This window comes from Geospiza fortis, unplaced genomic scaffold, assembly GCF_000277835.1.
Source record: "Geospiza fortis unplaced genomic scaffold, GeoFor_1.0 scaffold84, whole genome shotgun sequence".
NCBI lineage: Eukaryota > Metazoa > Chordata > Aves > Passeriformes > Thraupidae > Geospiza > Geospiza fortis.
Genome location: NW_005054363.1, coordinates 1,099,573 through 1,126,422, shown reverse-complemented (window position 1 = coordinate 1,126,422; position 26,850 = coordinate 1,099,573). Strand labels below are relative to the sequence as shown.

The window sequence follows — 26,850 nt, the reverse complement described above, 5'->3', positions numbered from 1 at the left end:
TGTGTGTGTGGAGAGAAAGGCACCTGGAGAGATGTGTGTGATCTTATACGTGCATTTCACTGAAAGCATACTGGAGTGATTCCATCTCTGGGCTGATTGTGAGAGGAATTCTCCACTATGGCCAGTGTCTGAGGTGATTTGGACCATTTGAGCAACTTCTAGATGGCTGAATTTCTTCAAGATTAATCCTATCTCTGTTTTAAATTTGCATGCAGTCCTTCATTCAGGAATGAACATCGTATAATGTACTGAAAGACAAAGTGCTGCCTCAGATGAGGCATTGAAGAGTTTATTACAAGGTTATTAAAAACCTTGAGACAAATTCTGATGTATTTTGGTCCTTTTCCAAAGCTCAAGAATAATTTAAACTTAGGTGTAGCAATGCAGACTGCAACTCAATGCAATTTCACCTGGATACACCATCTGGGAACACTGGTTGTCTGTCCTAACTACTGTAAGGACTTCTCTGTGCTCCCAAATAGCTATAACCTTTTTTACCACTGATAAATTAGGTAAGTGGGGTTTGATGGAAGAAGGATTGATTAGCAAATAAAGGACATGTGTAAAATGTCATTAAAACCTCTTTTTGAAAGTACTTTACCATTAGATCCAAGGATTTTTCAAATGATGCAATAATTTTGGAGTGCCCAAGGTGGGTAACAAATAGGAGAATTCTTCAAAAGGGACATGATTGGTAGATTTCAAAAGTTATGTTTCTTAATTAAGGAATTTTATATTGGGCAACCAGAAACACTGGTCTGTGAATTAAAAAAATATTGCCAGTTTTAAATAATTTACTCAATAAATGTGTCACACAGATGGCCACTGTTAATAATATAATAAAAAATAATAAATAATTTTTTTGAACAGTAATTTGGTAGATATCTCCCAGTGGAATAATTTATCTGTACCCCACTGTTGTAGCATCTGAGGGGTTTTCTTAATTAAAATTAAATGTTGTGAAGCCTGCTGCAATCCCTACCCTCGTTAAAACAGTAGTAAATTCTGTTCTTGTTTAGATTGTGAGGAGTGACCTGAAAGAGCTCAGAGACCTTGACCTCAATGGAGCCCCCTATGGCTACACTCCTTTCTGCGACAGCCGCAGGGAGATGGACGGGTACCGCTTCTGGAAATCGGGATACTGGGCTTCACACCTGGGCAAGAGGAAATACCACATCAGGTGGGACAAGCCCTTACACACTGCTTGTGCACTCTGGGAACTGGATTGGAATCTGGGTGGTGGTATTGATCACTGAGCCATTCAAAAGCCATTCTCAGTAAGAGATGAAGAGGGCAGGAATTCTGATGACATTGTTTTATGGTAGTTTCAGCCACTTAATAAAGAAAAATATCCCTTCAGGATGGGAACATGTTTTACTTTCTCGTTAATTTTATTACTATTGTCAAAAAGAGGGTGAACCCCCAGAAATCATATTTCTTTGGGTTTTTTATTCCTTTTAGTGCCTTGTATGTTGTGGACCTGAAGAAGTTCAGGAAGATTGCAGCTGGAGACAGGCTTCGGGGCCAGTACCAGGCTCTTAGTCAGGATCCAAATAGTCTGTCAAATCTGGATCAGGTATATATGGTTTTGAGCATTTTTGGGTTTATTTTCTTTATCTTTCTCAATATGTATGGAATATCTTGTATCTCAACGTAAATGTTACATAATTTCAAAGCTGTTTGCCATTTACTGATGTTTTAGCCTATTTTCAGGAGTGCCTATGAGCACAGCTCAGAAAACTGCTGATTTTTATAGTTTAAAAATGAGAAAATGAGGAATAACCCCAATTGCAGAACTTTTCACTTTTATTTGTAGTAGTTCTGTGTGCATTTATGTTTTTCTGATGATAACCCTACATTCTGATAATGGTAATTATATTCATGTTTACCAAGAGCTTGTTTCCTTTTTCTTCTTTTTTTTCCATTAACATAAATTCAATTTTCTTCTGTAAGTTAACTTCCAATGCACTTTTGGTGGTTGCTGTACATGGTTACCTTGGAGTGGCTGGAGTTTGTCTCACTTTGGGCGAACCTCAGAAGACTTCATAAGTGAGATTGTCCCTGCTTTTGGTTTTTCCTTGTGGAATTACTTTAGCACAGAAGATTTTTACCTGCCTCTAGCAGCAACAGGATCCCATGGTAGCAGAGCCCACATTGCTCAGTGCTTTTCCACACCCCTGCTCTGCAAGCAGGTTTCTCTCTTACAAAAGGACATTATTGCCACTTGCATTCTTTTCTCCAGAAATAAAAGTAAAAATTGAAAATAGCAGCTCTTATGATACTGGACAAAGAAAAGTAGGAATACAGCCACACTAAAAACTCAGATTAGACTGGATATCTGGAGCTGGAGCAGCCTTTAGCTGTATTTTGAGAGCAAAAGGCTGAAATAACAGCAGCAGTCAGAGTTCACATCTTTCTGGACAACAGAAGGAATTCCTGGCCCTGTTTGCCCATGCAGAGTCCTGATGTGAAAGAGCTGTGTGTTCTCCAAACACTGTCTTACCCACAAGCACAAGGTGTCTTTCAGAAAGACCTTATAAGATTCAGAGGTTACAGGGTTTTCACCATAATGCTGGTTTTCAGAAAATTGGTTTTATCTAATGTTCTCAAAAAAACTAAAACTTCAGATTTTAAGATTCTTATATTTCCAATTACAGCTTTAATACATGATAGCATATATCTCCTATTAGCCTGTTGGATCAAATCAAAAGCCACTTAAGGACTAGATGTTAAGGTAGCTAAATCTTGGCAGAATGGAATTGGAAATACTTGGAAAGTGAATATTTCAAAGTAGAATTTTCATAATAATCTGGTTTGACCATATTGATAGGAGCTACTTGCTGTCTTCATTGCTTCTTCTTACACAAAATACAGCAATACTCCTAGAAATACAAACCACAGTGCAATGTATCTGAGATCTGGAGAGCTTTCATCTGCTGATAAGGATGCATTATAATTCTGTTATTACTATTTTGTTTTAAATACGTGTCTGGAGTGCTCACTGCTCTTCTCAAAGAAGCAGCAATCCCAGCTCTCTGTTAATCTTCCTGCAGTGCCATCTTCATGGGTGGCAGTTCAGGTTCTTAAACCACAGAAGAGAAGTAGATAGAAGGGGAAATGATGTTTTTAAATGCAAAGGAGAATAAGTATAGAACTCCTAGGGAGAAAAAATGACACATCATAAAAACTAGGCTTCCAGTACAGTAATGTTGTTCAGAGCAGTTTTTGTATTCATTCTTTTTTTTTTCATTTACTTTAAATCCTGAAACTAACAGCTGACTTTCTACATTTTACTGCATGTAACAATTTTTTATTTGACAGCTTCTAAAAGTACTGCAGTAATTCAGGAATTGTGATTTCATTTAGAAAGTCAGAGAGGCACAACAGAAAACCAGTCTCTTCTTTTGGAATTGGAATGGTGATAAACCATTCCAAATGGTGATCAACTACATTCCAAAAATTACAAATTTTTTAAAAAATAAAGCATTTCAATTAATGCTGAATGTCTTGGCTCCCCATATAATTTGATGTAATTCTTTGGTACCAATGTCTGTATTTCAGTTAAATTATACATCTTTCATAATGCAGCAATATGTGCTATTTTATTCTGTCACATTTAGCAGTGTGAATTGGCAAAATAAGATGTGACTAACACTTGAGTGGTGACATTTATTCTGAACTAGAATGTAAAGGTTGCACGTGTGAGGGTGTTTACCAATGGATGTGCCAGTTACTACCCCTGTTTTTTGCAGCTCTGGCCAGAGCAGGTGCAGCCAGCCTGGATCCTGCCTGAGGAGTTTCTCATTTATAAATGCTGTTCCCTGCATTCAGCCAGATCTTGGCCCAGAGTTTTCATGACAAGATTTCCTGAGGATGTAATAAAGGTCAAAAAAATCCCTAGAAGTAAAGTAAGGAACTTAGCCAGAATAGCAGTTTAAAGCTTTTCCTTCTCAAGCTCGTTTCTGGAATCTGTTTTCCTAGAAGTCAGCTCAATTTAGAGTAGTGGCATAATCCCGTATTATATGTTTCTTGAGTCAGGGTTTTGGTTTTGTTTTTTTTTTTTCAAGGAATCGAAAGTCAGGGTTTGTTTTTGGTTTTTTTCAAGGAATGGAAAACTGGTTTGTATTCTATGCTAATTTATGATTTTACAAAATTTGTACAGGATCTTCCCAATAATATGATTCATCAAGTAGCCATTAAGTCTCTCCCTCAGGAGTGGCTTTGGTGTGAAACCTGGTGTGATGATAAATCCAAGAAGAAGGCTAAAACAATAGACCTGGTGAGTTGATCCTGACTTAAATGAGTTGTACAGATTCAAAATATTGCTGTGATTTCTGGGGCATTTCAAGTTGAGTGTGCGTCATGTCATGAAAGGCAGCCTTGCTGGAAGGCACTGCAACATTCCATCCCTTCCCCTGAAACATTTTCTCCTCTGAGACTGCTCCCACTTGCTCTCTACCAAATCTGCTTACATTAAAGCTGAAAACTGTGCCAGAAAATTGTGTTGTTGTCTCTTAACCAGATGGGATTGAAGCTTTTCATGCCCATACATGAATTTTCCTTATAATTTTTGCATAGTCAGCCAAGTTACTGGAACTGTGACAAAGTGCTGTTACCTGTCTGGGCACTATGGGCTGCTCTTGTCCTCCCCACATGGAAGGTTCCTCCAAAACCCTAACATTGTCATGGTTTTCTTGGTCTGTTTCATTGCTATAAACAGGAGATAAAGCAAAGTTTTAAAAGCATAATGCTCAGGACACTATCCACGTTTAGGAAGAAGAAAGTTTCTTTCTTTGGGAATAGAAAGAGACAAAAATATTTTTCCTGTCATTATCCCCATCCCATTTTTCCCCCATTTAGATTTTTTGACAACACACATACACTGTTTGCGATGCTTTAGACATAATTTGAAAGGAAAACAGACAGTTGGAACTTGGTGTGATTTTTCAGTATGCAAATAGTTTTCTTTGTGTCTTTACAGTGGTTAGAATGAGTTTGTTTATGCTCTAAAGACAGGTGCTCTCTGTTCAAAACCCACATCAGGTTCAGTTTCAATGTGCCAATGTCAATCTTGCATCTCCCTAGGCAACTCTGTCTAAATTTTAGTAGTCTTGCGCCAGCTATGTCTGTGCTTTACTGACAGTCAGCAAAAAGAAAAGTATTTACGATTCATTTGAGCTGAATTCTCTGAAAAGGTGTTAGTTTCACATTTGCTTTGTTTACATCTAATATGTTTTAAACTTTCAGTGCAACAACCCCCAAACCAAAGAACCAAAACTAAAGGCTGCTGCCCGGATAGTTCCTGAGTGGGTTGATTATGACTCTGAGATCCGAAACTTAATACAGCAAATTGAAAAAGAGAAGAAAAATCTAACATCATTATTTCAAAAAGGTAATTTACATGCATATTCAGCTGTTAGCTTTCAAAAATTAAATATCAGCTAGTTGAAATTAAGATTGGGGTCAGTAGGCACAAATCTTGTATTTGTGTAATTTCCCTTGTTCCTAGAGAAATGGTGTGGGGTTTGATAGTTGTGTGATGCTTCTTTCCACAGGAGTTACACTGGCAGGACAAACCCGCTTGTTTCATGCCACAACCTAAGAGAAAGCTCAGTGGTCCTGTTCCTGCACCTCAAACACAGTCACATTATTTTAGCCACAAATATTAAGTAAAGCACATTAGCTTAGACTTCACTTGGATAATCTAAAGCTCATGTCTATTGAGCAGTCGGGGAGTGAGTATTAATTTGCCTCTGCATCTCTCTCTCTCTAGATTTATCAATCCAAGCCTTTTTGCAGTAGACTAAATGCAATTTTAGTTAGTTTGGGGGTGGAGTTTGTTTTTTTGTTTGTCTGGGGGGTTTTGTTGTTGTTTTGTTTGGCTTTGTTGTTCTTTTTTTAACTAAAATTATTTTTAACTGAATTAATTAACATGAAAGCCCCAGACAAACAAAACCCAAAAGCAAAAGAAAAAACCACAGGACTCCCAGTAAGACTTGACTTCTTGGACTAATGTAAAACAAAATTAAAAGATGTTCTGAGCTCTCAAGGTTGAAGAAAAAATTAACAGATAAATATAAATTTATAAGTCTTGAGTGGAGAAACAAATTCACTTTTACTTATAAAGAATTCTTAGTGGGTTTTATTCTTTATGAAAGCTTTTGGTCAGCTTGTAACAAAGCTCCAAAAATTAAGTTCATGTTCCTGAACTGAGTGATTAGCAGGAAATGGAAAGTAAAAGGCTTTCTCCACATCTTACAAACCCAGGCACTGTCTCTATGTAACTCTTGTGTGTATTTTTTCCCCTTTGGCTCCAGGGCTCAAGCACGATGAACTTTAGCACAGCCCGTGACCAGCAACGGTGACAGCTCCAGAGTCTTCTGGGAAGAAGAACAGAATTTACAGCTGTTACATTGGCACTATTTGCAGCATTCTTTAATGTGAAGTCAAATATTTTATAACTTAAAGTGTTATTTAAAACATTTTAAATGCAATACAAAAATGAGGAGTCCACAGGTACTTGGGGGTTTGGGGTTTTTTAAGTGGCCTGGAGCAGCTTTCCCAACGGCTTTCTCTTTACCTTCTTTAAAGTACAGTTTGCCCAGAGGACTTTGGAATATGAAGGAAGATGTGTTCAGCATTGTCAGTCTGGGGGAGGACACACACATTAAATATGTACTTGAAAACTGTTTTGTGCATATTCCATGCATTAGGCTACTGTATTTAAATATCAAAATTTTGGCTATGTGCCCATAGTTTTGTCCCTCAAGAAATGCTGTGGTCACAATAAACAATTTCCTAAAACATGTCTAATTTAGACCACACAAAGATAAGTCCACGTGGAAGCTAAAGCAAGGAATGACACTCTTCATTTATTATGCAGGGTTGATGCCCTCTTAGATTCTTAAAACTAATTTTTGATTCTTAGGCTCCTTTTGGCCACTTAAATAGTGTGTGATAAAATTCCATTATGGTTTTGGTTGAGGTGATTTTCTGACCAGCATACGTTGTATCAGAAGGTCAGTACCTGAAAGCTGCTTCTACTCACTTTTGATTATCATCATCCTGTTTATAACTGAAAATAAAATACATGAGTATTTTTTGACTATCACTGGTGTCTTCTGTAATTTTCTAAACCTGTACTCACAAAACTGTTGCTTTAATGGGATACTGACATTTTGATCCCACAAAAATTGCAGGGAAAAGTTCTTACAATGCACATATTTGAAAATGAGGAATTTGTGTCTCAAAGTGAAATCTAGTGCCTTAAATACACACCCTGTTGTTCAGGCTGTGCTGGTTTCAAAATGGGATTGGATGAGACTACACATTCTTGTAAGAAGTCTTCCAGTTTAAATGCTTGAAGTTACACAAGGCCATGTAATTAGCACTAAGTAGGTGAATCAGCAAGAATTGCACATTATTTCCATAGCAACAAATAACCGAATAAATAGAGAAATGAAGGAGATTTTGTATCCACTGTCATTGTCCTCAGCTGTTGGTTATTTACAATTTCTTACTGTAAGAGCAAGTATTTAAAATCACATGTTGCTGATATTTTGAAGCCATATTACTAAGGAATGTGAGACATGCAGGTTTTTTTACAGCTCTTGGTATTTTCTGTGGTTTTACCTTTATGTATTTTGAACAGTTTTAACATGTCACATACAGGTTTTTAAATGTCTGTTGAGGAATTTCCTTTTTATGAAGTACCCAATGGAGTATATCCTGTGTAACCCAATAGCAAAAGTCAGTAAAGCCTAATGTTAGTTCGCTTTATGTCTGACCCATTTCAGTGCAGCAACTATTTTGTTATGCTTGTTCTCTTAATTACTTCAGGATACCATGCAGCAAGTCAAACATATTTGAACATCAACTTTAAGTTGTTGTTTTTGTACCACAGAGATGGATTTGTAATTGACTTAGCAGATGCCTGTGCACCATTACTAAAAATTCCATGCATAACAAGGAAGTAACTGATTTGCCATAGTGGAGGACAAAAACCCCCAAACCATTATTCAACTGTTTGCTGCATTATTTTATTTTATTTTCAAAATATTTTTCAGGTTTATAATTCCATTCTGTGGCCTGACTCTGCAGCAGCATTTCACGTGCATCTGCCTTGGTATTCCAAGCTTGAAGCATATATTGGAAAACTTGCTTTAGGAGAGAAGTTAAAGGTTTTTTAAGAAGCCTTAGTTCTCTTTAATTATGATTATCTGTGTGAGCATGTTCTGCAGTATAAAAAGTCGATAATTCATGCACTGATTTCATGTTCATTTTCTCTGTAGCATCCTGTTCTTTTTAAAATTGGATTACCTCTACTGGATTTAAAAAAAGAAATAGTTCTTTAAATACTATTTCCTTGAGATTGCTTAAATGATTAGAATATAATTTTATAAATGTAATTTGTTGGAGATAATTTTGAAGATGTAAAAGGTTTAATGCAATCTTCTAGTGTTTTCTATATTTTTACAAAATGTTCTAGTCAATTTTTTTTCTGCATAATACTACTTTCAAAGAAAGCTTTTTTTTTATATAGAATGGTTTATAAAATAAGAAAGGTCCCACAAACATATTCACTACTTTTTAAAGATCTCTTTAAGGCAGCACTTTGAGTCATTAGCATGCCATTATATTTTAATACTAAATCTATGGATTGTGTATGTTGTACAAAATATTAAAAGGTACCACTGGAGAAACAAAGATGGATTATTTTCTGCTGTCCCTTTTTGCATTACACAATAAGCATTTCCTACTTGGCTAATAGAGCCAAAGAAAAAAAATGGCCACCAATCCTCAACTGCCTTTCCTCTACTGAAAGTGTTTTTGCAGGGGAGCAACAGCAATGTTCAAATGAAGGCATCTGCTGTGAGGTGAGATGTAGAGGTGCAGAGAGAGAGATTGTTTTTTATTTCCAGTCTCAGTGCTCTGCCCTGTGAAAGGGATAAAAACACATGCTGCTTTAGGGTGTTGCCAAAACACGGTGCAACTCGATAAATAAGCAAAAGAACATTTGAACTATTCAAATGAAGGGGTTTTACAATTTATATTCCTATGAGTGTCTTTTCTATGTCTTGATCTTGACATCAGCTGGTAAATTTAACAGAAAATGAACAAACCAGGCATTAGTGCAGTATTGTTGATGAGCCAGAGCTTTAGTATTAGAAATATTTCTCAGTTAGGTTCCTTTTAACCCATTCCCTGAATCAAGTACTTGCCTTCAGTCTGAGACTTCATGGAATCACAGGATACCAGGTTGGAAAGGACCTCAAAGATCACCTGGTCCAGCCTTCTTTGGCAAAAGCACAGTCTAGGCAAGATGACTCTGCACCCAATCAGGCACATTTTATTGTCCAACAAAATGCTGGGGAATCCAGTGTTTCCCAGGGATATTCCAAGGGTTGGATGTTCTCACTGTGAAATCAGCACTCAACAGGGCTTCTACAGTTGCTGTAGTTAACTTTTATACAAGGTTCTCTTCCACACAGAATGTGGCTGCTTCCTCCTCTTGTCCTCTTCCTGCAGAAGTGCCCTGTGCGTTCCTGCACAGCTCCAGCTTCAAACCTGAAGAGCAGCATGAGGAAAGAAGGGAAGACAAATATGCAGCAGTGCTTTCTTGTCATCATAAATATCTTTATTGTGAAAAATACCATAAAATAATTCCCACAGTTCTAGAAAAAACAGTTCTTGCTTTGTAGATTTATGATTCCATATAAAGACATTTTATAATTTGAAACATTTGATAAATCTCTGGCTAACTTTACTTACCCTTCTTAAAACATGAAACTGCTACTTAGTAATTTGCTGAGGGGAAAAAAAAAAATCATTCTCCCATTAATTTTGTTACGGCTTTATGGATAAAAGTGTGTATTACAGAGCAAACAATACCTTACAATAAGGCACTTTTAAATACAACTAACCTGCTATGCTATCCTGCTAGTTTCCAGCAAAGCTCCTATAAATCACAGCCCTAAACAGAAGAATAATTATTGTTCCAAACACCGGTCTGAAAACTGAAATGATAACAAGCATTAAGGTTTGTTGTTTGTTTTTAAAGTTTAAACTACCACATTTTCTGCATGTGTCACAAGTTTGAGCTCTTCAGGTTGTAATTCACTTTGAATCTCTTTTAATACTGATCAATTATTATATCAGTATTTTACCAAGTAAAATATGCTTCCCCCCACCTTCATTTTAAAACAAGTTGGAAACTAGTTTATTAAAACTGAAAGAACTCCATAGAGAAAGTTTGCATCTACATACAGGCCAATGATGGGAACAATGTTTCATGCACACCTCAGGGTTGACAAACTACCGAGACATTTACTTACTTCAATGTTCAGTTACTGAACATTATTGCACTACAGACACCCACGAATAAATAAAAGGCAAGTTCAGCTTCCTTGCGTGTCGCCTGCACCATTAACACTCAGCATGGGACCAGCACTTCATTTGCCAGAGTCACGTCAGGAAATGCAGCACTGGAGCTGGAGAGCCTTGCAACATAAATGGTTTCTTTTAAACACAACTTTGTCTGGTTTCCCAGAATACCACAGTGCCCTTCAAAACAGCACCGGGGTGGTAACACTTCTTGTGCACAGCAGCTGCTCAATACTAGAAAGCCTTGTTCTCCGCTGTCGCGTTTTGCTATTGTTTCCAAGAACCTGTCTTCCAACAAAAGTAATCTATGAACAGCAATCATGCATCAATCATCTTCCTTCTTCTACTGACTACATTCAAGCTTTTTTGTTCTTAAAATGTAATTTTCCCATTCCCATTCATTCATTTTCAAAATGCACACGGTCCTTTTTTGTTTGTCTCTGTCCCGCTGCCTCCGAGAAACAAACCCACACTGCTCCATCATCAGTGCCTTGTATGAAGAATTTACTTGTGAGGGAACATCTTATTCCTTCTCTAGACAAAAAAAAAATAAACCTCAGGAAACAATTCTCTCAGCTCAAGCTTTTAAAGCTGCTCAAAGGCAGTCCTTGGAAAGGGAACTTATTTCCAGCAGTCCCCTGGCACACAAGCACAGCCGTCTGTAGTGTCTACTGTGACTTCCCACAGCCCAGCCACTCCTGCGTGTACGCAATGGGGCACACTGCTCATGGTGCTCATTCAATACTCATTTAAAAGAAGCCCCTGCTGTAGTGAACAAGGCAATACACAAGTGTTCCAGTGGCTCACACACAACCCAGGGCTAGCACAGCTGGGTGGACTCATCCCTCAGAGCAGAGGGCTGACAAGAGCCACAGGAGAACACAGACGGCTGCCCCCCCACAGCTACCTGTGCAACTTTGGGTACTGCCAGTAAGCAGCAGGTGCACAGAGGCCAAGCCCACGGGGCAGCAGGCTCCTCACTGTTCCTCAGTTCCTGTGTCTGAGCCCCAGCCCCTGAGAGCCCTGCCAGCCTTGAGCGCTTTCAACAGCCCTGAGCATCTCCAACATTTTGAGCAAAAATATTTCCGACAGGTCACAAGCACAAGTTGAACTTGTAGAAAGTCTACTTAGTGAACATCCAACACTGCAGTTTAAGAGGCTGCTGTGGTGGTTTTGTACCATAAACCATTAGAAATCACCACACAACCTCCTCAGTTTGAATATAAATTTGTGAACACTGACCTTTAAATTGCTGTTGAAAAACATTTTACAAAGCTGCATGGCCTTGCAATTACGTTGGTGAAGTACTTGAGGCAGGAGCCAAGGGTTCTGCTTCAACAGCAACTTCAGCTACAGTAAGAAACCCCTCCCTTTCAGACTGAAGGCCTTATTTGCTAATTTCATTTGTTTTACTGAGGCTGCTTAGGTTTTCAAGTGCCAGGAGTTGAAGCAAGAGAAGACTCCTAGCAACTGATTATTGTTTTCCAGTTAAAATCCAATCGAGAGAACACTGATGAACTGTAATTCTTGCATTCCAAGAAAATGGCTGCTGATGAAACTCAGTAATTAAGTCAGTAATTATGACAGATGCAGTTACACAATGAGAAGACTCCTCACTCCTACGAGCTGCAGCCCTGGTAACACCACACAGCACATTCACACAACTCCACCCACTACACCAAACCCATTTTAAGTATGTGCATATAGAAAAAAAAATTAGAAACAGACTTTTGGCTAGTGGGAAGTGAGTCCCTCTTTTTGCACACAGTTGTCTCTGCAGTACCAATGCTGTTACATGAAACATAAAATTACTACAATTTCATGTAGTACTAATTCCCTGTTGCACCATCCAGCAGAACTGAAGTTGTATTGCATGGTAAGGCTGGAGTTAATCTCACATTCCTGTAGTACACTCACATCACAACCTGTCTCAGTTCTGATTTTATGTACAGAACCAACAAACTGCTGCAGAGTCAGGGAAACGTCACATCAAATTTTCTGCTCAAATTTGAAGCAGGTATTTTGTTGAAGTGCAAACTACTCAAAAATCTTACCTAAACAAACACCCAAAAATCACATTCAGAAAAGAAGTGTTCTGAAAAACAAGTCTTTCCCCCCATCCCCACCTCACTGCTGACAATTCCACCAAGGAAATCACCCCAATTAATTTCAGGTTAGTGAACAACAAAGTGAGCAGGTATTTCAGATACAGTTACTCCCAAGCACTCTTTGTCCAGAGCGATTGTTGGGACTGGTTCAGTGCACAGCCTCTTCCCCACCTCTGGCACTGCCATCACCAATCCAGCAGGTGGCCACTTGGGTTTCCTCTTAAAAATACTGGGAGATGGATCATTCTGCTGAGCACAACCAACAGTTTGTTAACGTAGAGACTACTGTAACTACCCTTGCCATGTTTATTAGGCCCCAATCCACAAAAATATTTACATGCATTTTTATCTTTAAGCATATACTTGAATTCTAAATTTAAGGTGTTGTCCTAAGTAGCATCTTACTGGTTTCTTCCATCCATCGGAATAAACGTGTCCTGCATATCCACAGCAAATACATAGGCAGCACAACCCCCATCAGTGTGAGCTTGTCAAGCTTATCACAAACCAAACCCAACGAAAGAAAAAAGGAGCTTTCTTCTAGTGCAGTAAGACTCTGGGTTAAGGACAACATTATAGAAATTAAGATTTTGGGTCTTGAACTGAGAGACTTTTTATTTTTCAATGAATTAAGTAAAAAACAGCAGCAGCCACCCAGAAACAGTCTTGGCTCTAACTGAAGTGAAATTTGAATGTAAATGGTCCTCCTCCAGAACCAAAGGGGTTGAATCCTTGCCACGTGTTCCAGCTCCTGTGGAAAGGGTTGTTGCCGCCCTGTTGACTCTCCGCATCCAATGGGTCCTCTCCTGCGTCAAACTTCCGCCTCATTTCTAGAGGAAACAAACCAAGGTGGAATCATGGCACAGTAGTAACAGGGCTTCCCCAGAGTACTTCAGCTGTTGTTATAATCTAAATGCAGTTTGCAATAGCTCTTGAAGCAGAAGGAAACACATATATCCTTGACATAAGTATATCCAGAGTTGGCCAATCCTAGAAATCTCTGTAAGACGTTATCCCTAGAAGAGACCTTCAAAATATAATTTCTATTTGACTTTTAACAAAAGTCACTGAAATACAGTAAGTACAGATTACATCTGACTTCATGCAACAGACTGGATACAAGTATTAGTGTACTGCTTTCTCAAGATCGGTAAGGGCAGAAAGGGAAAAAGGGAAGCTGAAATGCTTGTTATGACTTACACATTTGTTTTGACCTTGATGTAAAAAAAGTGACTAAAACTAAGAAGCTACTGCATCATTACCTGGGTCAGTGAGGACTTCTTTAGCAGCTGCAATATCGATGAACTTCTTCTCTGCTTTCTTTTTTTCTTCCTCACTCTGGAAGTTATCAGGGTGCCACTGGGATGCCAGCTTTCTGTAAGCTTTTATGATTTCTTGCTTTCGAGCATTTCTAGATGGATAAAATTACAGATAACTTCATTTTCTGGTTGCTTATATGCCACACTAATGAAGTTTATTTTAAACACTGAGACACTAAGGGCATCAGGAAAGTTATGAGGTGCTGTTAACCTTCTGCAAGTGGCACTGAGGACTCTTCACACAAAACAAAGGAAGCAAGTTGCAACCTTAAGCAAAAATTCCTCACTCTCTCCTTCACCACCCATATACTTCTCTTGGAAAGATGCTACTGCAGTGACTCTGCAGAATATAGTTCTCAGTCTGAGGAATTTACCATCAGATGGATAACAAAAAACAGATCAAATTAGTTCACAATTGGAAGGATGACCAATACTAGTTCAGAACTTTTGCTTGCTCCTCATTAGCAAGGGAAGTTGTTCAGTCAGTCTTTCCAGATCTATCACACTATCTGCCACAATTTTTGTTACTTCTAGTAATTCTTGCCAGTCTTCACTTCTTCCCCAACTCATCCACATGACTCAGGATCATCTATACTAAGAATTTCTTCCCAAAGAATTTATTTCCTCTCTTCTTGCTGTTTTTCCATTCTTTCTAAAGGAATTGTAAACAAATGCCACTTTACAAGCTGAACGTTAAAAATTAGTACAGCAGAAGAGTGAAGATAGCAAGATACAGAACAAAAATTAACACTCAGCAGAACAAATTCAAGTGATCAGCCCTAGAAGTACTGGTTTAAATAACCACCTTTCACATCATCATCTCTGGAATTAGTAGCTCACCTTTTTACTCCCAGGATTTTATAATAATCCCTCTTCTGTGATTGCTTCAGCATTCTCTGGGCACGTTCCAGCCCTTCCCGAATCTGCTGGTCATTTTCACTATTGGCTTGAGCAGTCTCATAGTCTTTAATAGCTTTTACAAAAAAGTCAATGAAAAAAGGTTTCACTACTCCACAAACTTCCAGTTAAAGAATTCAGCCACTCAACAAAACTGAAGCTATGTTATTACCATAGAGAAACAGCAAAACTTTAGTTTCAACATTACATGTTTTGGGTTTTTTTTCTTAAATTAGAAAATCGTGGGATAGAGGAAATTCACTTTTACACATGAATTAGGTAATTTTCTTTCTTTAGGTTCATCACACTTGTGGGACATGAAAAAGAAGGGAGGGTACCAATGTAGGTCACAACATTCTCTGGACGTTACTACAGCCACAAGGATGAACATAATGCATCTTGGACTGGGATGAAGAAACAGAAACCAAGAAAGATTCAGCAATTAGTACTTGAAAAGCCCACTGCACATTAGTCCCACATTGTTGTTCAACTGAAGGATGAATTAACCAGAGTCCTTAAATGAATACTCATTCTTCTCCCCCAGTCTGCACTCAATCAACACAATAGAAAGTCTCTTCCTCTTTAGTGACTATAAAGACAGATTTCAGACTACCAGTAAGTGCATATTGTTAGCAAAAGGCAAATATTGGCTTTTTACACCTCTGCATGCATAATATGCAAACAGTTATATTTTAGTGGGTTTTTTCCAAAGGCATGCTCTCACTTTTATTTTAAGAGTTTCATTTCTCAGGAATGAAAGGAAGAGACAACAATTTTTAAGAAATTTGAGGTCTACGCTTCTTTAAGTAAATTCTAGTATTATTGCCAGTACTTAAGACACCAAGTTGATATATTCTTTAATATCAAAATTTATCAAGGGAAGCAAGTTGAAGTCTTTAATAAGACTGCTCTTCTTTCACTGTTACAATAATCCTCAAGGTCTCATTTGCAGATCCAAGTCTCTTAAGTTTCTCAAGTTAGACAAAGTACTTGCATCAGATTATTTCCAAGCAGATGCTATTTCTCAGCAGGTGTTACATTTGTTTTCCACTGTTTCTGAGCAAGACAGCAGGAAGTGCTAATGAATTTGTATTACCCAGACATCTGATACCACTGCAATCTTGTTTCAGTTACTGAAAAAAAAACCCTCCAAAAAGTATTGCCAGAGCCCAAACAATTTCCTAGGCTACTACAAATCAAACGAAATTTCTATTTATTTTCACATCACAGGACACTGCCTTTGCTGCGTAAAGCATTCTGGCTTCTACTCATATTTTTAATAATTTGTCCAGTCATTAAAAAAAACCCCAAAACAGGACTGCGCACTAATATCTGTGCTGAATATATACTATCAAAACTAATAAAAGCAGTGAAAATGCAGGGACTTCATTATGCTGCTTTATTACACCAGTAATGTTAAGCCCCACTGAACTACATCTGCTTCAGGTAATACTAGGAGGGGCTAGGAGAATGTCCTGCCAAATGCAGGTTAGATTGCCCAGCCTCACTGAGCACCACATCACCTACAGCACCATAATGGGAAACCTGCTCAGGGGTCAGCTACCTGCCATGACAGTATTAGATCTCTCTTTTTTTTTCTTAATCAACTTCCTTATTTAAGGACTGCAAGCATTAAGCACAAGGGAAGATGTTTCAGTGCGGCACACTGCAGAGGGAATGCATCCAGCACACCCTGCAAGTATACATTGCCCCTTCCCTCTTTAATGGTACACTTCAGTGTAGGGATTTTCCTCTTTGCTCTCTTCATCTGAGGGGTGAAGGTTGGAAGCAGGTGGAAAAGGATGGCAACTTCATGACCACAAGAAGTTCACTATGAAGCCAGGAGACTTATTACTAATTCCTAGCATGTCAACTGAGATATTTAATCAATTCTTTTGAGTCACTATTTCTAAAAGGACTAGTATCTCACAAGCAAACAGAAGAGTCACTGCTGCTTCTTACTGGTCTGCTATTTCAGAAAACTTCCTTTCATCCTGCTCCATGACATGAAAGGAGCAACTACCTCCCAATGTCACTTTCAGTTTAAATACTTCAGTCAAATCTAACTCTCATTATTTCTATACAAGAAGCTTCATGATCTCTCAAAAGGTAATCATATTGTATGTCTGAACAACTTTGCTGGCTTTGGTATCTTGCCTGCGTTTTTCCAAAGGTGACAGATTAATTCTGTATGTGGAATGATGGCCAATTTCCCATCAAACATGAGTAACTGCAGACAACCTACATTCATGCCAAGACTGTTAGAGAAGTAACAGAAACACTTTATGTTCTTACTGAAATCTCTACAGTAGTAGAGTGGGGAGAGGAAAAAAAGCAAACACAAAAATTAGTATGTTCTGACTAATTTTGAAACAGCAAGGCAGGTTTTTTTCTTTTTTTGACAAAACTTGTGCTCTAGACAGATAGACTCCTGTACTTACGAGGTATGCCAGAAATGGAGTCATTAAACATCTGTCTCTGTAGACAAGCCTTGGATCCCATGTGATTATGAAGTAATTAAAACCATCTCAAGAACACAGCTATACAAAGTGAACTGCATCTTGAACACTTAACAATAATCACCTTCAAAGTTCTGAATTACAAGTACTTGGAAATTTCCTACCTTTAACCAGAAAATAGGTGCCTCCAGCTTGAAAATATTTTTGAGGGAAGAATGAGAATCATTTTGCCCCTTTAAATATGAGACTACAATTTTAATTGCTCTGGTGTTCTCTGTGGCAAAGAGAAACCAGCCATCAAAAGATAAATGAAGACACCTCCAGGCAGATGAACAGTAATGGGCTGCAATGCTGTTGATGGAGGCTCTGCTGGAAGGCAGAGTATAACTACATCCACCTCGCTGCTGTCAAGGGCAGGGGGAAGGCACAGGAGATGTTACACAATCTGGAGAAGCACAGTTCTGCTCTAGCATGGTTCTTCACTTGGAAGAACCAAGCCCAGCATGCACCAGCACAGGAAAAATGCACTCCCAGACCCCAGGTATGTCCTCTCTGTTTCCCTATATCCTGTAACAGGGAGGCATTTGCCCCAGCACAAGACCAGGTTGGCTGTCTGCATTTGTGCAGAACCTTGTCAAAAACTTCTCTTTCTTCCAATTCGCTACAGTCTGAGTCACCTTCCCTGGAGGTATTTAGAAGTGATGCAGATATGGCACTTGGAGACACCATGGTTTACTGGTGCACTTGGCAGTGCTGGGTTAATGGTCGGTCTTGATAATCGTAGAGGTCATTTCTATCACTCCATGTAATAGGATGCATTGTACAGAAACTCCATATGGAAAATGCAGCCTCGGGAATAGAATCAGTTTACTCTCTGAGCAACACTACAGAGATCCATGGAGGAGAAGCAATGGCTGTTACCTTCCTCTGCCCTCAGCACATGCTAGGGAATAGAGCAGCATTATTTCATGCTGCCATCTCAAGACATGAAAATGGAGCTCCTAAAATGGATTTACATTACCCTAACTCTATATACCTTTTACCTAAATGCAATTCTCTGACATTGCTGATTATATAAAACGTCTCTGAGTTGAGTAATCTGCACAGTCCCATAAAACATCCTGAACACAGTCCGCTGTTGTAAAGACAACTCTGCTGTAGATAAAACAAGTACATTCCACTTACACTAATCAAGACAAAATTACCACCAAGTATTTTTGTAAATCTGCAACTACCAGGGCTAATTAAGGACAACATGGTGTAGAATCAAAATGCATGTTAAAAAAAAGCCTTTGAAACACAGACTACATTTTAAACATCCACATTAAGTATGTGCCAACGGCATAAAAGTACCTTCTTCATACATGTCTTCTAGCAAATAAGCTTCTGCTCTGTCTTTCAGGGCATTCACATTGGTTGGTTCCAGCTGCAGAACTTCTGAGCAAAGTTTGATGGCTTCTGTAGCCTGCTGATTCTAGAGAGGCAAAAGTAAAACCAAAGTCATGTAGTTGTGGAAGTTTTGTTTCCTGTTTGTCTTGAAGACATTTAGAGTGAGATAAGCAGAATTACCTTTGATAAGCAGTGACAGATCCTTTCTTCGGCACGAGTAGAATAAACTGGGACTTCTGGCTCAGTTTTCATTACAGACTCATATTTACTGATAGCATCTTCATACCTGTTTAAATCACAAAGCGTAATATCATGAAATGTAATCACTATCTCAGGGTGTTGCGTTTTATTTAAAAATTCTTAAAATTCACAGATTCTCCCATCCTTCTACCAAAGGACCTTCCCTTCAATAGCCTTAAAGGCCAGGTGTAGAACAACAGTATAAAGGAAACTTGCAGGCACTTCAAGAATTACACTCCCATTCCCTTCTCTGTGCTGAGAGGCAGAAGAGCAGGCACTAGGCCTGTCAGGCTTATGCACAAGCAACAACAATAGCAATCCTTCACCATGCACAGCCAAGGGTCTCCAGATTTGCCTCCTGTCCAACATGGCACTCCACTTCAAAATAAACATCTCCCCCACTGCTACCTGAAATGGACTCAGTTCTGTGCTCACAGTAAGAGTCCAGACTATCTGCACACTACAAAAGGTACCTATTCACAGAGGTACAAAAAAAGCTCCTTATGACAGTTTTAATCAGGCAGATGTTTTCTCCTTTTCTTTTCACAAGTCACACAGTCAAGTGTTATTCTGCTGTGAAGGCCTCAAAATGCTAAAGTTACATGGTTTGAGTGAGAAACAGATTAGAACATTTACCTAAAAATACAAGAGTGAGACTGAATTCACAGGTTGCTACAAGTTAGAGAAATGCAAGCTCTCAGACTCCCTGAAACATCGCTGATGCTGGATTAAATAAGTGAAAAGACTCCAAATAGGCTTCTGGCTTAATAAAGGCGGCATCAGTTGTGCTTATTCAGACTCCTGATATACTTTATTTTAAAAAGCCACCTTGACAATACCTAATTATTTGTTCAGGGTCCTTACAGCTGGATGTCATGTGCTTGGGAACACAAAATTGAAGTATAGCAAGAACTACAAGAATACAGAGGCACTGTCTATCATTGAATAGGGTGCATGAAAGAAAAAAAGCTTATCAGTCAGAACCACTTCTGCCATCAAGGCACTGCAGAGTTACTAAGTGGTTTTAGTCTTAAGATATGGTCCTTTCATCACAGAATAGCTGAAGTTGGAAGGAACTCTTAGAAATCATCTCGTCTAACCCCACTGCCCACGCAGGGCCACCTCTAGAAATCTGCCTACACCTGTGTCCAAAGTGCTTTTGTATAACTCTAAAGTGGGGAGACTCCATAAACCCCCTGGACAACCTGCACCAGTGGAAATGGCACAGTGTAAAAAGCTATCGTAACTTTCAAGGGAACTTCACATTTCAGTTTGCAGCCATTGGCCTGATCCCATCACAGACCACCACCGAGCAGAGCCTGGCTCTGCCCTCTTTGCACCCTCCCTTCAGCTACATTGATGAAATCACCCTGTAGCACAGAAGTCTCAGGGCAAACACTCTCAGCCATCCCAGCCTTTCCTTGCAGAAGCGAGATGCTCCTCGCCTCCAATCTTAGTGGAACTTCACTGGACTTTCTCAGTAGCTTCATCTCTCCTGCACTGGGGAGCCCAGTGCTCAGATGGGGTTCCCATCAGTGCTCAGTAATAATATATGAGAGCTGAAAACTCTCATCCCTGTTTTTCTTACAACCTGCTGCAGAAAGAAGTTAAGTATGCAAAAGGGACACAGTGGCATCAGAAGGAATCAGAATAGAATAGTTGCTATGCAAGTCAATATTTATTTTAATTGTAATTTGAGAGCTCTGCTCAGTACCCACTTCAACTGACACATGCAAAAAGCATCACTTTAATCAGCTCCTCAATCAGTAAGTTGGTGCTTCATTTGTGGGATTTCTTCTATTTTTTTCCTTTATATAGCAGTGAATACTTACCTGCCTTCTCTGATGAATTCCTCTGCTGACTCGATCTGCTTATTGAGCTTCTTTACTTGCTTATAGAGAGAGAAGCATTGCTTATGGTCTTGGTCCAGTTTCAGACATTCCCGGACCTCACTTTTCACAGGGAGGTAAAGAGAAGTGAAAAAAAAAAAAACAACACACCTCGGTCACCACATACTATGAAATTTTACCTGGAGACACAATTCAGCATATACAAACTGTTCAGAACAACACTTGAGCTCTTTCATAGATCTCTCCCTTCATCCAAATATTAATATAAAGTAAGACCAAAAAGAGTCTTCCAAAATATACAGGGATACTTATCTGGGTTTGATTTTAATTCTTTTGTGTTGCCAAATACACAAAAGATTAAATGCTACAGTAATAACTGACTAAAGAGCTAAAGAGTATCTTTGAAGGAAAAGGCACTCTGTGAAAGAAATTATATTCAGCAGTTATCAGATGAATAGATAGATATATTACAAAATTCCTACACTCAAGTGTATTTTGTGCTGCTTGAAATAGAAAGCTCAACTAAGACACAAACCTCCTTGATGGAATCTCAGCCAAGCCTGAGGCTGATGTTTCACCATGAAGAATGTTTAATCAGACTCTGATTAGGGAAAATATGTGTCAAAATAGTACAAAGTCTAAAAAAAAAACCAAAAACCTCCAGAATGCAGTCATATGAAGGAATAAATGTTTTGGATCCCACAGAGTCATCATAGCACAACCACTATGTCAATTTCAGAAAGAGATTACAAAATCTTATTTTGTTCCTAAGCACAGACAAAAATATCCTACTATTTGAAAACAATTAGGCCTTTAAGAGGAAGAAACTAAGGGAAGGACAAGAGAGAGCACCCAGCAAGTTCAAGAGCTATAGAACTCTTTATCAGCATATCTCATGATGCAAAAATTAATGGTATCAGATAAGAATAAAGGAAAGAGGCTTATCCCTTTCTTTCTGATTCCGTTCTGTTCTCCAACCGTGCCCTCAATCGTGCTTTAAAATGCCACCTATACTTGAAATCACTGGGCAAAGTGATGGCCACCTCCCTAAAGTCATCACAGAAGTGACCTATGAGCTCACAAGATTAAGTAGGCTCTGGAAAGGGAATGCCTAATGCAAACCAATTACTTTCATGTTTACTTTTGGCTAGCTATAAAACAAACTTTTGCAAGTATAATCACATGCAGTTTCCATCTGCCAATGAAAGAAACACAGGCTTTTTCAGTTCTCTTCACCTTATTGAAGGGACTCTGTGGCAGAAATAATTTTGGAAGGATTCTGGAGATGAAGGCAGCACATCTGAAATTATGATTGGCACAGAAACCACTTCTGTGCAATAGGAAGAATTCCATCATTTGTGCAGCTAGGCACAGAGCACAAACTGAACAGTCCAGACTGGGCAAGGGCAGTTATCTGCCAGATTGACTAGGGACATATGGGAATAAGACCTTAAATTTAACTCAGTTTGAATAAAAGGACAAGGCATTATAAAAAAGTCATCCAGGACTGTCTGCAGGAATGAGAGGCAAACAGCTCTGCACCCCAAACTCTTCATACTTGGATGCTCCTGTACTTTTTATTTATCCTTAAGCTTATAACATAATGTAGACATCTTCTGTTTGCATCTTAAATTCAACAGAGGTTTAAAGTTAAAAAAAAAAAAAGCTCCATTACAGGAAATTTAGAGAAGCACTTCCTTCTAGGAGAAACACAACAAAAACAGCACTTCTAAGCATCTCTGATGGAGAGGGACTCTGGCTTCTGTTTAAGGAAACAGGATGCCTCGAACCATTGATGGTTGGTCTTGCCAAGAACAAACATGGGTTTCTTCACTGCCAATCCTTAGTTTCTAGAAAGGAACTCCCTTTATCAGATCTAGACCACAGCATTCTCCATCCAAACCTCATACAAGAGATACTTCATGGTTTATCATTACCTATATAATTATATTTTCTGTCTCAATTATAATGATTAGAGCAAATAGTAAAATTACCTGAGAGATAATTCATGGTCCCCCAGCTGATAATATATTTTGCTGATTTTATAGAAGGCTTCAGTATTATCATTCTTTAATTTGGCAGCAGCTTTCAAGTCACTAATGGCTTTGCTTGGTTCCCCTTCCTTTATGTAACACTCTGCTCGAAGCTCCCGTAGTTCTGCATCCCAAACACAAACCTTGAGAAATCAAAATTAAAGCTTGTTTTTGGTCCATAACACTTCAGCTCTTTTGCTCCCCAAAAGAAAAATCCCATTTAATTTCACTTTGCCAACTGCAACAGCATAAGGTTCAAGCTGCATGCAGAGCTCATGAAATTAGCATCTCTGCTTCCTGGTGGATGCTGTGATGCACCTGCCCAAATAGAAAAACAAAGGCCTGAAAATTTTGTAAATGATGCAATGAACTCATGCAGAGAGATGAATTAAATCTACTGGCATTGCTTAAACTAGAACAGTCTGTTGAGCCTCCAGGAAAGGATATCAGAATCATAAATTATTGTATCTTCCCAAAAGAATAGAGGTAATGAACAGCAAGGACCAAGCTGTCAGCTGTCCTCCAGGAAGAAGCCTGTGGGTAAGATGCAGCTCCACCAAGTTTGACCTTAATATCTGGATTTTAAGAATAAAGAGAGGTAAAATTGTCACAGTAAGGCAAAACTAATTACTTATGAGAAACTGCCTATCAAAATTTGATTTAGGGAATTAAATCTGTCTAAGTCTTATCAGTTGTTTGGAAATTATCTTCTTAGAGGAGGCTTTCCTGCTTTTCCACACTACCTCCCCATAAACCAATTCATTCACTGTGGCCATTCCATCACCAAAAGCTCCAAGGTTGTTAACTCCAAGTCAACAGCACTAATTTGTATGTGCAGAGTCATAGCAGTTAACTGTCTTTCAGTACATTTCTATATGACACACAAAATGCCCACATGACTAAGTTATTTACATTGCACTATCAGGCTATTTACACCAATTAAGATCCAATGAATACAGATACCTAAGGAACAAGATGAAAATTCAGCTAGCTATCTACATTTTTAATTTTGTGGGGTTTTTTTTAATCTTTTTTACTTCATTTTCTCAAGACTAAAACTGTCTGCATATATACAACGAAAAATCCAGATTAAAAAAAAACTAACTCCTATACTTGGCAAAACTTCACTGATTTCAGAAAAACTTCTTCCCAGCTTCCCCAAGAATAACAAATTGTAGAAAAATAGAAAAGTATAATCAATAAAGTTATCTGTAATTGATGTTTAACTGAAGTATCTTTAAGACAGACTATGACTTCTTCTGCAGCTAGTGCTCAGCCCTCTCCTCTCTCCAACACAATTATAGACCCACAGTGCTCAGCAAAACTAAACTGGTTACACCAAAGTTATTTTCACATCAGTAAAGAAACTATTAAACAAAAACAAGATGTCAAAAGTTCTTACTTTCACAGTACCATTTGACTTAACACTTACTGCCAAGATTTCATCAAGAAGAGAAATAGCAGCTCCATAATCCTCTTGCTGGTAGGCAGATAATGCCTGTGAATGTAGGCGCTGCAGCTCATCAGATTTTGTCAGCTGAGTCTGGGCTTCTTTTTCCTCATTATTGCTAGGATTGGATTTGAGCTGCAAACATGAATAAGGAGAGAGGCTCAAATGCTTGTTCAAGGATCTCTTTCAGTCCCATGAATAATCATATCATGGAGAACTGACTAAAGCTGAGAATAAAGTGGGTTTCCAAACTCCACTGGAAGTATTTCTACCTCTGAACTTCAGAAGAAAAAAACATTTTGAGATTCAATGCAAGATGTCAGAAGTCAAAGAAATCCAGTTCTTCATGCCTGATCAATCATCACTGGACACATCAAACACAACAGTCACTGTCCCCCATCACCTGCTGGACGTTGTGGACCTCTGTGTAACCTGATTAATTCACCGCTGCTATCAGCTGTTAAACGCTGGATTCCTCAGAGCAACAGACAGTGTAATCACATGGCCTAATTGCATCTCTCCCTTTAAGCACTATACACATTTATAACTTCATAGCAGAAATAAATGAAACATGTTCCAGACAGTTGTTACTGTGAAGTTGTGCTTCTTACATTTTCCTCACAAAGAGTGGCTGCAGCAGCAAGTTAAGTGGCTACAACCAGGGAAAAGACTCAGCTGGGCAGTCAGGCGTCCTGTTTCTTACATAGTTTTAAACAAGTCTAGTATTTTGTCTACAAGGACTCTCATTTCTCTTAACCCCTCTCTCTGAGCAAGTGGAAGTCATTACATTGTACTTGCCTCTTTCTTAGGCAGGTTTATCTTGTCAAAGAAAAAATTTAAAAATATCTTTCAGGCAGCTTTACTATCACCCAGGAAGATACACATGGCCAGAGAGAATCTCAGATGTTCCCTTGCAAAGCCAGGGAATTTGTAGCATTACTGTAGCTTGAAAGAATCGCTGACTTCACACTTGTTGGTGTTCAATGACTTTCAAAGTTTAAAAGGGATAAATCAGCATGACTTTTCTTGTTTGTTTTTAAGTAAAAACTTGCATTATCTTGCATTCTATACACAGAATGTGAACTGAAGTCACTCAAAGACATCCAATACTTTTTTCTTCCCCCATTTATGTTGAAGTGGCCATCTCCCTTTTTCTCACCAGTACGTTTCTGAAATACATGTATTTTGTGCTTATGTCTCTAACATTATTCAACTTCAGGCCTCAGAAGTCCTTTACCAGAATTTCCCCTGGTTCTACCACTTGAGTATACAAAAGGAAAAAGCCTAAATTCTATACCAAAATCATGCACAGGTCCCATACTTTGTCTTCAATTCCTCTTTATAAATCTTTTTGAATCTTATGCAGTTTTTCATTTTACCTGGCAAAAATCAACTTGTACCTAGATCTGAAAATTCTCCTTTATTCCCTACATTGTCTTTCAGCAAGAGAACAACAATGTGATCAAAGAGTTTTCTTTCTTTGTAAGATTCCCAATGTAAGTCTCATAAAGCTTTTCTTCTGATTAGAACTCTGCCTATAAGCCCTTGATGCTGCACATCCACTCTCTCCCTAAAATCTGGAGCTTGTAGCAGAAGCAAATTTCTGCACTTGTAATTTCAAAAAATACCAAGTCTACAAAACTCTCTGAAGTTCTGAACTCTTTAGTTCCAGCAGACTTGTTTGATTTCTTCCTCAATTTCTCAGCATTTTCTTAAAAATTAAGAGCCTTTGCTATGGATGAGCCTTATACTTCCATGAAAACTTATGATCTCCTTAGACTCAAGGTATGTTTCCGGTAATGTATTTGGAGAAAAAGTCAGTGGAATATGAAAAGCAATGTTACAATCATGGAGGCAAGTCCAATAGTAATCAAGACCATTTGAGTCAATCATCCTAGGTAATTTTAGGTAGCACAACATGTCCAGTTAGAGACAGGGAAATTTTTCAAGGTATCATTCAAACAAAAGTCATTGAGTGTGTGCTACAGTATGATGAAAATAAACACTCATAAGCTCCTAATAAGTAATAGCATATTGCTATGATATTTAAATAAGTAACATTAACTAAAGCGAAAAGAAGCCTGCTCATTCAGGTTGTAAAACAGGGAACCAAGGGATATGAGGGAACGTCCATAGTTTGTGGTATCTAAGAGCAAGACATCCATCCACTCAAGGACATTGCACAGAAGAAAGCCCAGCACTGGTAACATATCAGGTAACACAGCTAAAATGACAGACAGATGAAAAAAAAAAAACAGGAGAAATGTATTTGGAAATATCTAATGTTATATTAAATATCTCAGATGTGGTTAAGAGAGCCTCAAACAGCCAACTAGATTGCCTAGTAACTTAACCCAATTTGATTAACTCACAGCGCCATAAGATGGCCTCTCCCACCTACATCCAAAACAGTACTATTACATATAACAACCAACCATGGAAAGCTGTTGTCCAACGTATTTTGCAACAGGCGAGGCTTTAGATGAGAAAGCAATTTGCAGATGTACAGAGCTCAGTCACTTGGTCTTGGCTGACATCTAGTGGAACTAGAAGCGGTGCCTTCAGTGTAGAGCCTTCAAGTGTTTGTTCTTCCGAGGCAGACAGAATTGTCTATTTAGGACACCTCCATTTACAATATTTATTGCAATAAATTGCACTGTGTTACAGTCAGTCTTAAAAAAAGACTAGAATTTGAAAGAAATATAACAATTTGGACCTTTCC

The 26,850-nt window shown here is 38.5% G+C and overlaps 2 protein-coding genes across 3 annotated transcripts in view; one reads left to right on the top strand and one right to left on the bottom strand.

Moving 5' to 3' along the window:
- The window catches only part of UGGT2 (UDP-glucose glycoprotein glucosyltransferase 2), a 77,010-nt gene extending 68,304 nt beyond the window's left edge, over positions 1-8,706 (top strand). For both annotated transcript variants that reach the window (XM_014308279.2, XM_031059552.1), the window contains 5 exons: positions 1,020-1,180; positions 1,462-1,576; positions 4,163-4,279; positions 5,248-5,392; positions 6,318-8,706. In XM_014308279.2, coding sequence (XP_014163754.1) covers positions 1,020-1,180; positions 1,462-1,576; positions 4,163-4,279; positions 5,248-5,392; positions 6,318-6,340 — 561 coding nt within the window. In that variant the 3' untranslated portion in view covers positions 6,341-8,706. The remainder of the gene's footprint in view (positions 1-1,019; positions 1,181-1,461; positions 1,577-4,162; positions 4,280-5,247; positions 5,393-6,317) is intronic.
- A 909-nt stretch (positions 8,707-9,615) lies between these two features.
- Positions 9,616-26,850, bottom strand: part of DNAJC3 (DnaJ heat shock protein family (Hsp40) member C3) — a 35,653-nt gene continuing 18,418 nt past the window's right edge. The window contains exons 5-12 of the mRNA XM_031059558.1: positions 24,111-24,263; positions 22,640-22,821; positions 20,628-20,747; positions 18,736-18,841; positions 18,520-18,640; positions 14,651-14,783; positions 13,754-13,902; positions 9,616-13,321 (exon numbers count right to left, since the gene is read on the bottom strand). Of these exons, the coding sequence (XP_030915418.1) occupies positions 13,164-13,321; positions 13,754-13,902; positions 14,651-14,783; positions 18,520-18,640; positions 18,736-18,841; positions 20,628-20,747; positions 22,640-22,821; positions 24,111-24,263 (1,122 nt within the window). The 3' untranslated portion in view covers positions 9,616-13,163. The remainder of the gene's footprint in view (positions 13,322-13,753; positions 13,903-14,650; positions 14,784-18,519; positions 18,641-18,735; positions 18,842-20,627; positions 20,748-22,639; positions 22,822-24,110; positions 24,264-26,850) is intronic.